General features: G+C 39.1%; 1 protein-coding gene across 2 annotated transcripts in view; it reads right to left on the bottom strand.

The window, feature by feature from the left end:
• The window catches only part of LOC122552385 (stearoyl-CoA desaturase 5-like), a 58441-nt gene that overhangs the window by 6496 nt on the left and 36934 nt on the right, over nt 1–15011 (bottom strand). For both annotated transcript variants that reach the window (XM_043695138.2, XM_043695144.2), the window contains exons 3-4: nt 14329–14534; nt 5023–5255 (exon numbers count right to left, since the gene is read on the bottom strand). In XM_043695138.2, the coding sequence (XP_043551073.2) occupies nt 5023–5255; nt 14329–14534 (439 nt within the window). The remainder of the gene's footprint in view (nt 1–5022; nt 5256–14328; nt 14535–15011) is intronic.

Here is a 15011-nt window from a genome sequence, read left to right as displayed (position 1 = left end):
GGAATTTTCTAACTGTGTTCTATACCTAGGTAGCTTTGTTTTGTTTGTTTTTGCCTTTCAGGAAATAAATATCTATTTTAAAGAAATACAGCAGCCTTGTGAGACTATGGTTCAGTTAATGACTACAGTGTCAACTAAAACAAAACATACGATCTATCAACCAGATTTCATTCTGGGATCTGATTGGTCATACCATCAGCTGGCAATGTGACACAACACTGCAAATTAGAAATTCATTCCTGCTTCTTAAAGGTGTACCGTAACATTGCTCTCAGTAAATAAATGCAAGCTCAATAAAATGTAACAACAGCAATAGGAGAGAATTGCACTGGTACAAAACAGGAGCAGAAAAACAGATTCATCTGATGCAATAATGTATTTAATCAAGTGGCCCAATCTAGAAAAAGGAACCCAGTTCTTGGAATCCAGCCCAGATGTGCATGGACTCTTTGGAAGTAGAATGTGTAGGCCCTGAGGTCTTGGTTTTGATCATGTCTGGTTAGCGAAGGCTATGTCCATCCAGATGTGAACATGGACAGTTTTGATCTGAATTCTCTTCCAATGCAATGTAGTGACCTCTTTTAAGCATGGCTCTACCAGTTAAATGATTCTGCGTTGTAAACTATTGCCCTACTGCAAATGTGGCATGCTCACTCCTAGCATAACTATCATCTATTGCTTTCACCTTTCCCGGTTGTTCCAAAATAGCATCCCTAACTTCAAGTGGATGGAACAAATCAAAACTGGGAAGGGCAGAATAGAGCTGTTGCCTGAACTTAAGCTTGGCTGGGGAATGGAATCATAGATCTCAATGGAGTTATATGTAAGTAGGGCACGGTAACCTGTAGTCTTGACCTGTCTGCTGGCATTTGGAATAAGCAATTTAACTGCGAAATGTACGTTTCAGCACATGGAGAACAACCTGCCCGAGATAAACCCAGCAGTACAGCCCCTGCAACCTCTTTCCATCTGTCAGAGCCAAGGTGTATACTGGGAGACAGGTGGGTGATTGATGGGTATTTCTTGAGCACCTCTTTTGATTGCCCAAGTGGTTGAAATCAGGAGATGCTATTACAGCGGACAAATACAGTTGAGAAATTCATGTAAAATATTTAATATGTAAATTAATGAAAGAAACAGAATCAAGCTGGCAGGACAGGTGATGTGTTGCCACTGTAGTGTGCGGGAGCTAATAGACATCAGCACAATTCACAGTCATCACATCGGCAGCAAGTGTTGGCTGCTAAATGAACTTTGGTGTGAGCTGCAGTCCAAGCTGCAGACACTGTCGCATTTCAGGAATGGGCACAGCTGTCTGGAAAATGTATTTCAGAAGGCAGTCACCCTTACATTAACTTAATCAAATTTGATTGGTGGTCAGGGACAGGTGAATATGGCTGCTTTGGAGGTGCTTCGGCCAGTCCAATTGTCCAGTAAGTATAAGGTTCTTGACTAGGGAGGATGTGCAAACAACAACATCATGATCCAGAGTGTTGTTCGAGTGGAGGGAGGAAAGAATGTTAATACAGAAAGTACTTACAGGGCAAAACATAATTAGGGGAATAAAATTGTTCTCTTAAACAAAAACTGGGTTTTGAAAGCTGTGTTGCCTACCTGATTAAAATCTCTTTTTGGATTGGACAAGAACTTAGAGTGAGAAAGGAAGGATCATGTTGAGATTCATGTAGGTACCAATGACATAGGTAGGCATAGAAAAGAGATTTGGCGAAGGGATTATGAGAAAGTTAACAATCACTCAATTGCCACCTGAGCCACATGCAAACTGGAATACGATAAATAAGGTTAGTGAGGTAAATGTGCGGCCCAAAGTTTGTTGTGGGAAAAATGAGTTCTAATTCAGAATCTTTATCTGAATGCCAGCTGCATTACACCAGCGTAGCAAAGTTGATTGCACAGTAAAGACAAATGAATATGACTTGATAGCTATTTCACAGATGTACTTGCAGGGTGATCAAACTAAGAACTTGATAGTCAATATTCCAGAAGAATAAGTGAAAAGAGATGAGGTAGTTTTGGTGTGGTGATGATAGTGATATAGGTGCAACAGACTGTGATGTGGAATCAGTTGGGATGGAAGTGAGAAAAATCAATCAAAAGAAGTCATTGGTGGGAGTTGTCTATATGTCCCCAAAGAATAGCCTCTTTTTAGGACAAATCATAAATGGGAAAATATTGGAGGTGTGTAAGAAGGGTGCTATAAGTATCATGGGTGATTATAATTTGCATATTGACTGGACAAATCAGACGTGCACAGGCAACATGGAAAATGAATCTGAAGAGAGCATTTGAGATTGTTTCTTAGAACAGCCTGTTTGCAGGACAGGCTATTTTAGATCTAGTAACTTGCGATTAATAAGAGATCTCATAGTTAAGGATCTTCTAGGAAATAGTGATCACAACATGGTAGAATTTCAAATACAGTTTGAGAGCGAGCAACTCAGGTCTCGAACCAATGTCATCAATTTAAATAAGGGCAACTGCAGAGGTATGAAGAAAGACTTGTCTACAGCATGTATTACATAACACTTAGCAAAGATTTAGTCTGGTCAAAAAGAAGGACTTGATGAGAAAAATGAATTATCCAGGCTTAACAAAAAGGATTAATAAGAATTTCCAATAAAAACTAAGGCAAAAATAGCAGAAAAAAAATTAATGATAGGCCAGATGATTTAGATCTTTTTTAGGAACCAACAGTGGATAACTAAAAGGCTAATAATGAGTGAAGAAATTAATTATGAAAGTAAATTGACAAAAATATAAAACTAAACAGTAAGAGTTTCTACAGATATGGCAGATAATTTAAATCAATATTTACATCAGACTTCACTGTGGAGGACTATGAATATCCCAAAAATAGATAACAAACAAACAAACTACTAATGGTAGGAAATATCTTGTAACAGTCTCTGTCATGAGAGACAAAGTATTTGATGTATTGTTGCAAGTTGCCTGAATGTGATACCTGCAGTTAAGTGCTGCAGAAATGGAGGGGATCAAAATATTCAAAATATTCATGGAGGAGTGTCATAACAATCAGCCTTAGGGCCTCAATCATTTGCTATCTATATTATGAACTGGAGGAGGGGTAGAGTGTAATGTATCCAAATTCCCTGCTGATGCAAAACCAAATGTGACAGTGTGTTGTGATGACAGCATAAGGATAAATTTGCAATGGGATATAGATAGTTTGAGTGAGTGAGAAAGGAATTTGGTAGATGCAGTTTAACATAGGAAAATGCGAGATCCTGCACTCTGAAAGGAAGAATCAAAAAGCAAGTTAAGGCAACTGTTAAAAATGAGATACTTGACGTTAAAATATTGAGATACAAAACCAAAGAAGTTATAGCAAAACTTCACAAAACTTAACTTGAAAGTATTAAATTCAATCCAAGGCACCATCCCTTAAGAAGGATGTTAAGGTCTGACAGATGATGCACAGGATATTTACAAGAATGGTACCAGAAATTAGGCAATTCATTATGTAGAGAAATGGCAGAAGGAGGAAGTAAAAGTACTGGAAATACTCAGCCGGTTAGGCAAATATCTCTAGAGAGAAGCAAAGGTACATTTCAGGCTATGTCCTTTCATGAGAATTGATCAGAAATCTGACTGTAAGAGTTTTTAAGCCAGCAAAGAGGAAAGGGGCATGAAGAATAAACAAGAAAAACAGAGTCTCGGTGGCTCAGTGGTTAGCACTGCTACCTCATAGCACCAGGGAGCCAGGTTCAATTACTGCTTCGGGCGACTTTGTGTGGAGTGTGCACATTCTCCGTGTCTGTGTGGGATTCCTCTGGGTGCTCCAGTTTCCCCCCACAATCCAAAGATGTGCAGGCTGGGTGCATTAGTCAGGGGCAAATATCAGATAATAGGGTAGGGGAATTGGTCTGGGTGGGTACTCTTCGGAGGGTTGATGTGGACTTGTTGGGCCAAAGGGCCTGTTTCCACACTGTAGGGATTTCATGATTCAACACAAAGAATGTCAATGGTGTTTTATTTCTATTAATAGTTTGTGGATTGTAGACATCAATAGCCCATCCTTAATTGCCTTAACGATGAAGATGAGCCTTCTTGAACTGCTGTGAGGATATGATGAAGGTATACAATGTTGTTAGGAAAAGAATTCCGAGATTTTAACCCAGTGACAGTAAATGAAAAAGTCAGGATGGGCTGTGTGGTGTAGAGGGAAATTTGCAGTGTGGTCAGGAGTGCCGGTTAGGGTAGATTAACAAGTTAGTTGTATCTAACCACTCCACATGTTAATTGTTGACATGGAAGCTGGCATCATTGGAAATGATACAACAATGAAACTGGAGAAAATGGAGTAATAACTGTGTTAGCCTGTGGATTTGTAGAGAACATTAGTAGAGAGCTAATCTCCAGAAATGGAGATCAGAAGTCAAGCAGGGAGAATCGGAAATGGACCGGTGAAGGTAAGGGAATGATGAAAATTAGAAACAAAATGAATGAAATGGATATCGCTAATTTTTATTAAGAGATGAAAAGGAATCTGTAAGGGAACACTGATGACATTCCGATCTAAAATATGTCAGATTGAATTGAACATTCAGAACGGAAATAGGCTCAGTGCTGTGGAAGACCAGGAGGATTTGGAGACCCAGATTGACAAAATATTAAAGGTACCACCTCAAAACAAGAAAATTGCAAAGTTACCATAGTTCCAGTGGATGATGTTAGCATCACTACTTCGCAAACCAGTCATCTAGCCAACTGAGCTAGCCAACATTACCCCCCCCCCCACAGCGCACCCCACACCCCACCCCCCAGGATAATACGAGCCATCACAAAAAAAAAGTGAAGATAAAGCAGTTGTCATTTTCAGGAGACAAACAAAAAAGGATTGGAAAAATTTGAATTTCGTCACTAAAACCCCTGATACCTGGTTCAATGTGAGCAGGTCTGTCCCTACTTTTTACCAACTATCATAAGATTAAAACGACTTCCATTTTCACAGACAAACTTAACAACCAGCTTCTTACTCACCAATTGCTCCAAATGTAACAAATCTATTTTCTCTCGGGCTGATGTATTTGTCATAGGGTCTATTTCCATACATGTGAGCAGCACTGTTAACCAACCACGTGACATTCAGGGATACTGTATACCGAAGGATAGATGCCAAGAAATATGAATTCCACAGACTTTCTCCCCAGAAGTACCAGGGAATAAAAGTTGGCATGAAGAAACACATGATTAAAACAGAAGTCTTGTAGTACCTATGAAAATAAGCAAATTTTACTTCAACAGAAATTACCAGCACAATTCTCTTAAAAACACAATCATCAGAATGTGTACAAAGAATAAAACCCTAAAAGACCATGAGACCATAAAACATAGGAGCAGAAATTAGACTCTTCAGCCCATCAATCTGTTCCACCATTCAATCATGGCTGATAAGTTTCTCAACCCCACTCTCCTGCTTTCTCCCCGAGGCCCTTGATCCCCTTGGTACTGAAGAACCTATCTATCTCAGTCTTAAATATACTCAACGACCTGGCCTCCACAGCCTTCTGTGGCAATAAATTCCATAGATCAACCACTCGCTGGCTGAAGAAGGTTCTCCTCATCTCTGTTCCAAAAGGTTTTCCCTTTACTCTAAGGCTGTGCCCTCAGGTTCTAGTCTCTCCTACCAACGGAAACATCTTCCCAACATCTACTGTCTACACCATTCAATATTCAGGATGTTTCAATTAGACCCCTCCCTCAATCCTTCTGAACTCCATCAGGTATAGACCCCGAGTCCTTAAATGTTCCCCATATGTTAAGCTTTTCATTCCTGGGACCATTCTCGTGAGTCTCCTCTAACATGCTCCAGGGCCAATACATCCTTCCTGAGACATCAGGCCCAAAACTGCACACAATATTCCAAATGTGGTCTGGCCAGAGCCTTACTGAGCCTCAGAAGTACATCCCTGTTTTTATATTCAGGTCCTCTCAAAATAAATGTCACCATTACATTTGTCTTCCTAACTACTGACTCAAGGTTACACTGGAGAGAATCCAGGACTAGAACTAGCTTTGCACTTCACATTTCTGAATTTCCTCCCTATTTAGAAAATAGTCCATGCCTCTATTCCTCCTACCAAAGTGCATGACCTCACACCTTTCCACATTGTACTCCATCTGCCACTTCTTTCCCACTCTCCTAACTTGTCCAAATCCTTCTGCAGCCTCCCCACCTCCTCAATGCTAGCTGTCCCTCTACCTATGTTTGTATTATCTGCAAATTTAGCCAGAATGCCCTCAGTTCCTTCATCTAGATCTTTAATGTATAAAGTGAAAAGTTCTGCTCCCAACTCTGAACTTTGCAGAACACCATTTGTCACCGGCTGCCATCTTAAGAAGGACCCTTTTATCCTCACTCTCTGCTTTCTGCCAGACAGCCAGGCGTCTAACCATTCTGTAGGCTTTCTATGACTCTATGCTAGCACTTTGCTTCTAACACCATGGGTCCTTATCTTACTCAGCAGCCTCCAGCGTAGCACCTTGAGGCTTTTGAAGTCCAGGTAGCTAACATCCATTGGCTCTCCTTGGTCTAACATGCTCATTACTTCCTGAAATAACTTTAGGAGATTTGTCAGGCATGACCTCCCCTTGATGAAACCATGCTGAGTTTGTCCTATTTACCATACATTTCCAAGTATTCAGAAATCTCAGCCTTCCAGGATCTTACCCACAACCAAGGTTAGGCTAATTGGTCTATAATTTTCTGTCTTTTGCCTTACTTTCTCTTAAAACCACTATCACTCAGGTAAAAATTTCATTAGCTGGTTAGAGAGAGAAATAACTGCCCTTTGTTCGAACTGAAGGAGACAGGAATTAATGATGCCTTCTGCCCAAATCCAACCCCCCCCCCCCCCATTTATCTCTCCACCCTGGAGGCTCCCTGCCTCTATTCCTGATGAAGGACTTTTGCCCGAAATATCGATTTTCCTGCTCCTCAGATGCTGCCTGACCTACTGTGCTTTTCCAGCACCACTCTAATCTAAACTCTGGTTTCCGGCATCTGCAGTCCTCACTTTTGCCTTAAAAAAATCTTCTGTAAACTGTGTGAATTACCTGCAATATACATGTTAGTTTTGGTTACCCCACATCATTTATTCTCTTCCACGGTATGGTAAGCCAAGTACATCAGTGTGATTATCCCTAAATGCCCCTGAACCCAATGGTTTCCCAGGTCATTGCTGAGAATCAACCATATTGTTGTGGGTCTAGACTCATTTGTAAGTCAGATCAGGTTAGAATGACAGATTTCCTTCCCTAAAGGACATTAGTGAGTCACATGAGCTTTTACATAATCAACAGCTGTTCCATTCACCATTAGACCAGTTTTTATTTAAATTCCAGACTTTATTGAATTTAAACTTCACCATCTGCCATGGTGAGATTTAAACCTTTGTTCCCAGAATATTAGCCTGGACCTCTGAAATAAGAGTCCAGTAACATTTCTATTGCCTCCCTTGGAGGAAAGGTTAGTGGAGAACTGTAAAGTTAATACTTGATCTTTTTTCTAAGGTGTACCCAGATATTTTCTGGCAAATTGACAGATTATAAATTTTATTTAAGATATTTACTTAAGACATTTTAAGATTATCAATTATCTGACATATACAATGAGCCAGGACCAGTCAGCATGGATTCAAAAAGGGAAAAATACCGTTCAATCCGAAGCACCACACATACAAAAACGTGTTAGATTTCTCCCACCTCCCACAGAAGGTACAGTGGTCACATGGGAGAACACATTCTGGAAATTCCTGGTGAACTTCTTTCATAAAAAATATGATCAATTCAAGGAGTAACCTTCCAATTCAAATAATCAGTTGAAACTCTCAGAAGTTCAATAAATAACTAGACAAGTTTATTGTCTCTCTGTGGACTTTTGATTAGTGAACTGATACAAATGAAGCAGAGAAATCTCATAGATAAGAAAAGGAGTTATTCAATAAACAGACTGCAGGATCAGTGACCTTCTCTTGCCTAAAGTGTTTCAGTTTGCTATATTGTGGAACATAGTGTATAATATTTTACCAGGATATTTACCTGCACATTTGTTATTTTACAGTATTGAAGATTCTTATACTTTATCGTAAAGTTAAGTGTTCCTATAGGATTTTATTACTATCTTTTCTGGCTATTGCTTCACCTCACTGACATCCACATAGTCTGATTTTATCCCTTCATAACCCTGCTCTGGCTTTGATAGGACTTCAAATTCCAAATAGCTACCATTCAGGACGAGTCATGAATCGGCACATTATTGCTTGGCACAACCTATACTTTAACCTGGCAAAATTAGATTAAGGGAGAGGTCAATACAGATGCAGTGGCAGAAATATGAGAGGATGTTTCTAAATACATAGAATTTTTAAAAAATCACTTGTGGGATGTGGGCATTGCTGGCTGGACCAGCATTTATTGCCTATCCCTAGTTGTCCTTGAGGTGGAGGAGAGCTAGGTCTTGAACTGTTGTAGTCCATGCATTGTGGGGTGACCTACAATGCCCTTAGGGAGGGAATTCCAGGATTTTGACCCAGTGACAGTGAAGGAAGTGATCTATTCCCAAGTCAGGATGGTGAGTGGCTTGGAGGGGAATTTGCAGGTGGTGATGCTCCCATATGTCTGCTGCCCTTGTCCTTCGAGGTGGAAGTGGTTGCGGGCTTGGAAGGTGCTAAGAATCTTTGGTGAATTTCTGCAGTGCTTCTTGTAGATTGTACACACTGCTGCTCCTAAGCATTGGAAGGGTGTGGATGCTTGTTGATGTGGTGCCAATAAAGTGGTTTGATTTGTCCTGGATGGAGTCAAGCTTCTTGAGTAATGTTGGAGCTGCACGGACTTTGAGTCAAGAGATGAGTTACTTGCCACAATATTCCTAGCCTCTGGCCTGCTCTTTTAGCCACTATGTTTATGTGGTGAATCTGGTTGAGTTTCTGGTCAATAGTAACCCCCAGGATGTTGATGATGGAGGATTTAGTGATTGCAACATTACTGAATATCAAAGGGTTTTGGTTAGATTGTCTTTTATAGGAGATGATCATTGTCTGGCATTTGTGTGGTATGGATGCTTCTTGCCACTTGTCAGCCCAAACCAAGATATTGCCCAGATCTTATGTATTTGAACACAGACTGCTTCAGGATCTGAGGAGTCACGATTGGTGCTGAATAGATCCATTCTAATGAGAAAGGAAATTTCCAAAGGAAAGATCAGAGTCCAAAATAAACTTTAAAAAGGTCAAATGTATGAACTAACTTGTAGAAAAATCAACAAATGGGTAAGTCATAAACTTGGACAGAATATAAAATGTGCGAAGACTGATTACAAGGTCAATAAAGAACAAAGGATTAGAGTGTGAGAGAAAGCTAGCTAGAGAGGTAAAAACAGATACCAACAGTTTCTATAGATATTTAAAAAGAAACAAGTTTTAAAAATTGAGCACACGTTCTATAAAAAGTGAGTCTGAGAATTAATAATGGAAAAATAAGGAGATGGCAAATAATTCAAATAGGTAAGTTGCATCAACATTCACTGAGAGATTATAAATAACATCCCAAAAACAGCTATAAATCAGGAAATGGAAAAACAGGAACTCAAGAGAACTATCAAAGGAAGTAGGAATGAGCAAATTGTTGGAGCTATGGGCTGACAAGTCGCAGGCCCTGATGGATTTCACCCTAGGGTGATAAAAGAAGTTGCCAGTGAGGTAGTTAATGTATTTTAATTTTCCAAAATTCACAAAATTTGCAGAAGACTCCATTAGTTTGGAAATACCCAATGTAAATTATTTTTAATAAAAGGAGTGAGACAAAAAACAGAAATTACAGCTGGTTAGCTTAATATCTGTAATAGGGAAAACATTATAAGCTACTGTTAAATATTTTACAGCAGGGCACTTAAAAAACTTCCGAGTAATAAGGGAGAGTAAACATGTTTTGTAAAAGGGAAATCAGGTCAAACCAATTTACTGGAATTCTTTGAAGAAGTAATATGTGCTTTGAAGAAAGGGTTGGACAGACTGTACATAGATTTCCAGAAGGCATGTGAAAAGTTGTCACATCAAATGGTACTGTGGAAATTAATACCACATGATGTAGTGACTAGTTAAATTAAACTAGATGGCAAGCTCATTCCTGATGAAGGGCTTATGCCTGAAACATCGATTCTCCTGCTCCTCGAATGCTGCCTGACTTGCTGTGGTTTTCCAGCATCACATTCTCAACTCTGATTTTCAGCATCTGCAGTCCTCATTTTCTCCCATCAAGATGTAATGTGTAGCGAGGCACAGGGATCAGTGCTGGGCATTCTAATTTTTTTCTCAAATTATATAGATTACTTGAATGAAGGGCCCAGAGATATGATTGCCAAAATGTGCCATGATATAAAGAGCAGGTGGAAAATAAGTTGTGAAAACGACCTAAGGAGGCCACAAAGAGATATAGATAAGTTCAGTGAATGTGCAAAAATCTGGCAAATGGTGAGATTGTAGATCAGCCACAGACACATAGAAGATAGGAGCAGGAGGCGGCCATTCGGCCCTTTGAGCCTGCTCCACCATTCATCACAATCATGGCCAATTGTCCAACCCAAAAGCCTAATCCTGCTTTCGCCGCATAATCTTTGATCCCATTCACCCGAAGTGCTATATCTAGCCACCTCTTGAATATATTCTGACTGAATTGACAGAACAGGCTTCAGTGGCTGTGGGATCTGCTTCTCCTCCTAATTCATATTTTCATGTGTTAATCGCCGGGCAGAAATGGGATCTAATGCCGACTCTTCCCATTCAATGCCTGGAATATGGAGTATACTGGCTCGGAGTAATTAAATGGACAAAGACATGGGATCAAATTGGGAATGAATATCTCAGAGTTACTTTAGACACTGCATCTGTCCATTTACTATCATTTGTTGCACTGTACTATCTGCATGTTACTAGTAAATGTTAGCAATGTAAAACAAAACTTGGAGACTGGAATAAAACAATAAATCCTGAAAACTAAATATCTGTCATTTTAATTGTAGGCAGTTTTTGAACATTGGTTGGAATACAGTTATGAGGTAAGCTTGTGGCGCAGTACTGTAAATATGAATATTGTAAGCAACCTTAATCTGCTTTCAACCACATAGGGGCATCACATCCCAACCTGATCCTACCTCTGTCAGACATTTGTTTTTCAGCAGGCAAACGTTAAAAATGGGAATCTGAGCCGATTATAGTTCCTTTAATCAGATCACAGGCACAAAGGCAAATCTTAACACCCCAAACTGCTAACTTGACTGTAAATAAACCTAAGATTTGAAACTGGGTCCTTCTGACTTTTATGCCTGTTACTGCAATAGGTACTGCCTTGTCCACACTGGATTCCAACAGTAAAACTTTGATGCATTGACAGCTTCCTTCTTGGAAATGTGGTTTTAATTTGTGCAACGAGTTATTACCTATTTACTTTCTTGTTGCTGCCCGATGCAGGACAATCAAAAGCAACTGTATAAGCTATTTATCAAGGTTAAGAAATGTTCTGTCAATGTGTACAAGTTATCTGTGAGAGATGCATTTCAAATTAAATAGTCAGGCACAATTCAAATAAAAATTATAGGCTTCAAGTAATTAAACTCACTGGGACATCAATAAAAATGCATTAGAATCTAGGCAAAACTTTTACTCAACTTCTAATGACTACTTTCGTGTTATAGAATACAAGTGTAAACTAGCCATTGATCCTTTCCTTATTTATGAGGTAAGTAAGTATCAACAGGTGAAAAGGAAATAAATACAAGATGTGAATGAACATGTTTCTTAATGTCTCTGACAGCTGAAACCCACAGCACTGTGATGGATATGGTAAAGTAGTTCAATACATATACTTTGAAAGCCATTGACATTTCCAATTATGGCCAATCCTGTCCAAAATAATTTGTAGCCAGACACGTTTTTCTTGCCTATTCCTTAATCATAAAGCTGAAGGATATGAAAACATTCAAGTCTCAGATCATCAACATTTACAATTTTCATACATTTAAAAAAATAATTTTGCTTCTTTTTCTTATGACCAAAGTGAATAATCGCTCACTTTCACACAATACTCTAGCTGCCAACTTGTTTCCTACTCACTTTACTTATCTATATTTCCTTGAGACCTCTCCACGTGCTTCTCACAGCTAGCATTCCCACACAGCTTTCTATCATAAGCAATCTTTGTGACCTTATTTTCTGTCTCATCATCAAATCATTCAAGTCATTCATACAGATTGCAAATAGCTGAAACCCAAGCACTAATCTGTGTGACACTCTCATCAGTCACAGCTGCCAATTTGATCACTTCTTCTAGATCTTCTAGATTTCCTACAGTGTGGAAACAGGCCCTTCGGCCCAAAATGTCCACACCGACCCTCCGAAGAGTATGGCCAATTCACCTGACTTGCTATGCCAACTTTATTCTTGCTACCCATAAGCCAGTCTTCTATCCATGCTATATATTGTCTGCCTCTTCTGTCTTAACCCTACATTTGACTCCATATCAAATGCTTTTTGAAGTCCAAGTAAACAACATCCACTGGTTCGCTTTATCTACTTTATTAGTTTTCTTCTAAATGTGTTAAACAGGATTTAAACCTTTTGAAAAACCAGGTTAACTTGTTGAAATAATACTACTTTTTCTAAGTGCATTGTTAAACCTTCCTCAGTAATAAACTTCAGCACTTTTTCAAGTGACTGACATCAGGCTAACTGGTCTGTAGTTCCCTGTTTTCTGTCTCCCTCTTTTTTTGAATAGTGGTGTTATGTTTGTTTTCTTAAAAAAAGTGGTGCCCAGCGTTGACCACTCTGTCAGCAGACAGGCAGTAACAGATTTTTAAAAGTCTGGCCAAAAAAAATGAAAAGAGGAGGTGAAAAAGATTGGAAAGGAAAAGAAGTGCAGTTTTATTTCCTTTGAAACCACAAAGTGTAGATTGCATTGAATGTGAGGTTTTAAAAGGTTATGATTTTGTTGCATATCATTTCCAAAACACTTCATCACAACATTTTAAAAGGCACTTGTCTGAAAGGCAAGAGTCAAATATGGCAGAGTTTTCTGAAGTCTAGACAGATATGAGACTCTCCCCTTCACTGAAAGTGATTTTGTGAGCTAGCTTTGAATATAATGCAGATAGCTGGCTTAAAATGTTTCAACGAGCGAATTAGATGAATCCCACATTCCAATAACTGACATTTTCACTTTGATGCAATCCAACAGTTTGTATCTCTCCCAAATGTTACAAAATATCTTTAAAAAGTACTATTCCTTGTTTTTTTCAACAATGTTAATTTTAAACTTCATCATAAACACTTCTATAAATTAATGGCAAAAATTTATAATGCAGAAACACAAACCTTGCCATGTTTATTTCAGCTGTAGTGAGATTTACAGTCACATCTTCCATTGTCCATGTACAGTGAAGAGAGATTGAGCAGTTTGGGCCAATACTCTTTGCAGTTCAGAAAAATGAGAGGACAACTAATTGAAGCATAAAAGATGCTGAAGGGAATTGACAAAGCAGACTGAGAGGATTCTACCTCAAGTTGGGTCATTTAGAATGAGAGATCATGATTTTAGGAGAAGGGATAGCAAATTTTAAAGCAGAAGTGAGGGGAAGTTACTTCTCTCAAAGCGTCATGAATCTGTGGAATTAACCAGCTCAGAGTGCAGTGAATGCTGGGGCACTGAGTAAATTTGAGGAGATAAAGGATTTTTAAAATAGTAATGAGCTAAAGGGTTATGGGGAGCGAGCAGACAAGTGGGGTTGAGGCCAGGATGAGATCAGCTATGATTGTATGAAATGGCAGAGCAGGCTCAAAGGGCTGAACTATCTGCTCCTGTTCCTAGCTCTTTAGGGGATGGGGGGGCAGGGGGGCAGAGTGTAAGTTGGAGTTGGTTTATCAGCCATCATATGCTCAGATCATGACATTAAATCAAAACTTTGGCATGAGTATTAGTCTATAATAAATTATTAATTCATCTATTTTTAATACAAATGATTTATTGACAGTTTGGTTATGTAAGATGGCAATATTAGTAGCTCTACCGATAACAATGTCAATTAAGGAACACTGCTCCTCAGATAAACTATTTTGTAAAACCTTTGTAAGCCCATGCCACAGACAATAGCAATGACCCAAAAATAAAACTGGTTACCTTTTATGCTTTTGGAATGAAGCTTCCAAACAAGTAATCACATTCAATATTTACTATTAATAATAGTGGACATGTATTGCAAAGTATTGCTGAGCTCTCATCTCACTTGGTTGTGCTTACTTTCTTTGGAACACAACAACAGGGTCAGCAAGAAGGTCACTAACATCCAGCTTCTTTCCTTTCTCTGCCACATCTGGATGTTTCCGAAGGAACAACCAGCCGATATGAGAAAAGAAGAATCCACGAGTGGCATTGTGAGGGTCAGCGTTGGACTCCGAGTATTTGTGATGTACCCGGTGATCTCGGCACCACTCATAGATGTCATTCTGTGAGGAGACAGGTGCAAAAATGTTAAAGATCTGGCCATTAAGTTTCCTTTTCAATAATTATGTACGTACTGACCTAGTTCACCTTACACTGTATAACACTGATGAACACACTAGCAGGCAAGTAGAAATCCAGTGTCTGACATGACAAGCCTTAGCAATAATGGAGAGATTAATCTCGTCTGAGTTCAATGTCAGGTTGGCCAGAATGACTTTGTGCACAAGCACCTTCCATTTGACACGTTCTTTATATCTTATAAAAACACAGGTAAGTTAGTAATGCTTGGATATGTAACCTTTGTTGTTCCTGCATTCTCAAGCAATGTGGGCTGGGAGATACATTTTGCCTAAATATTCCAATTGAGAATTAAGACATATTGTCTTCAGCTAGAATAAAGGTAAACTAAATCTGCTGCCTTATAACTCAAAAGCAGGACTTGAAAAGCTTGGTGAAATGTTGAAGACGCTATGGAGAGG

The sequence above is a fragment of the Chiloscyllium plagiosum genome, unplaced genomic scaffold (assembly GCF_037043375.1).
Source record: "Chiloscyllium plagiosum isolate Xiang-an unplaced genomic scaffold, Cpla_swu_hap1 HiC_scaffold_1, whole genome shotgun sequence".
In the NCBI taxonomy this organism is placed as follows: Eukaryota; Metazoa; Chordata; class Chondrichthyes; order Orectolobiformes; family Hemiscylliidae; genus Chiloscyllium; species Chiloscyllium plagiosum.
The sequence above is the reverse complement of the archived record's forward strand: the minus strand, read 5'-3'. Positions and strand labels throughout refer to the sequence as shown.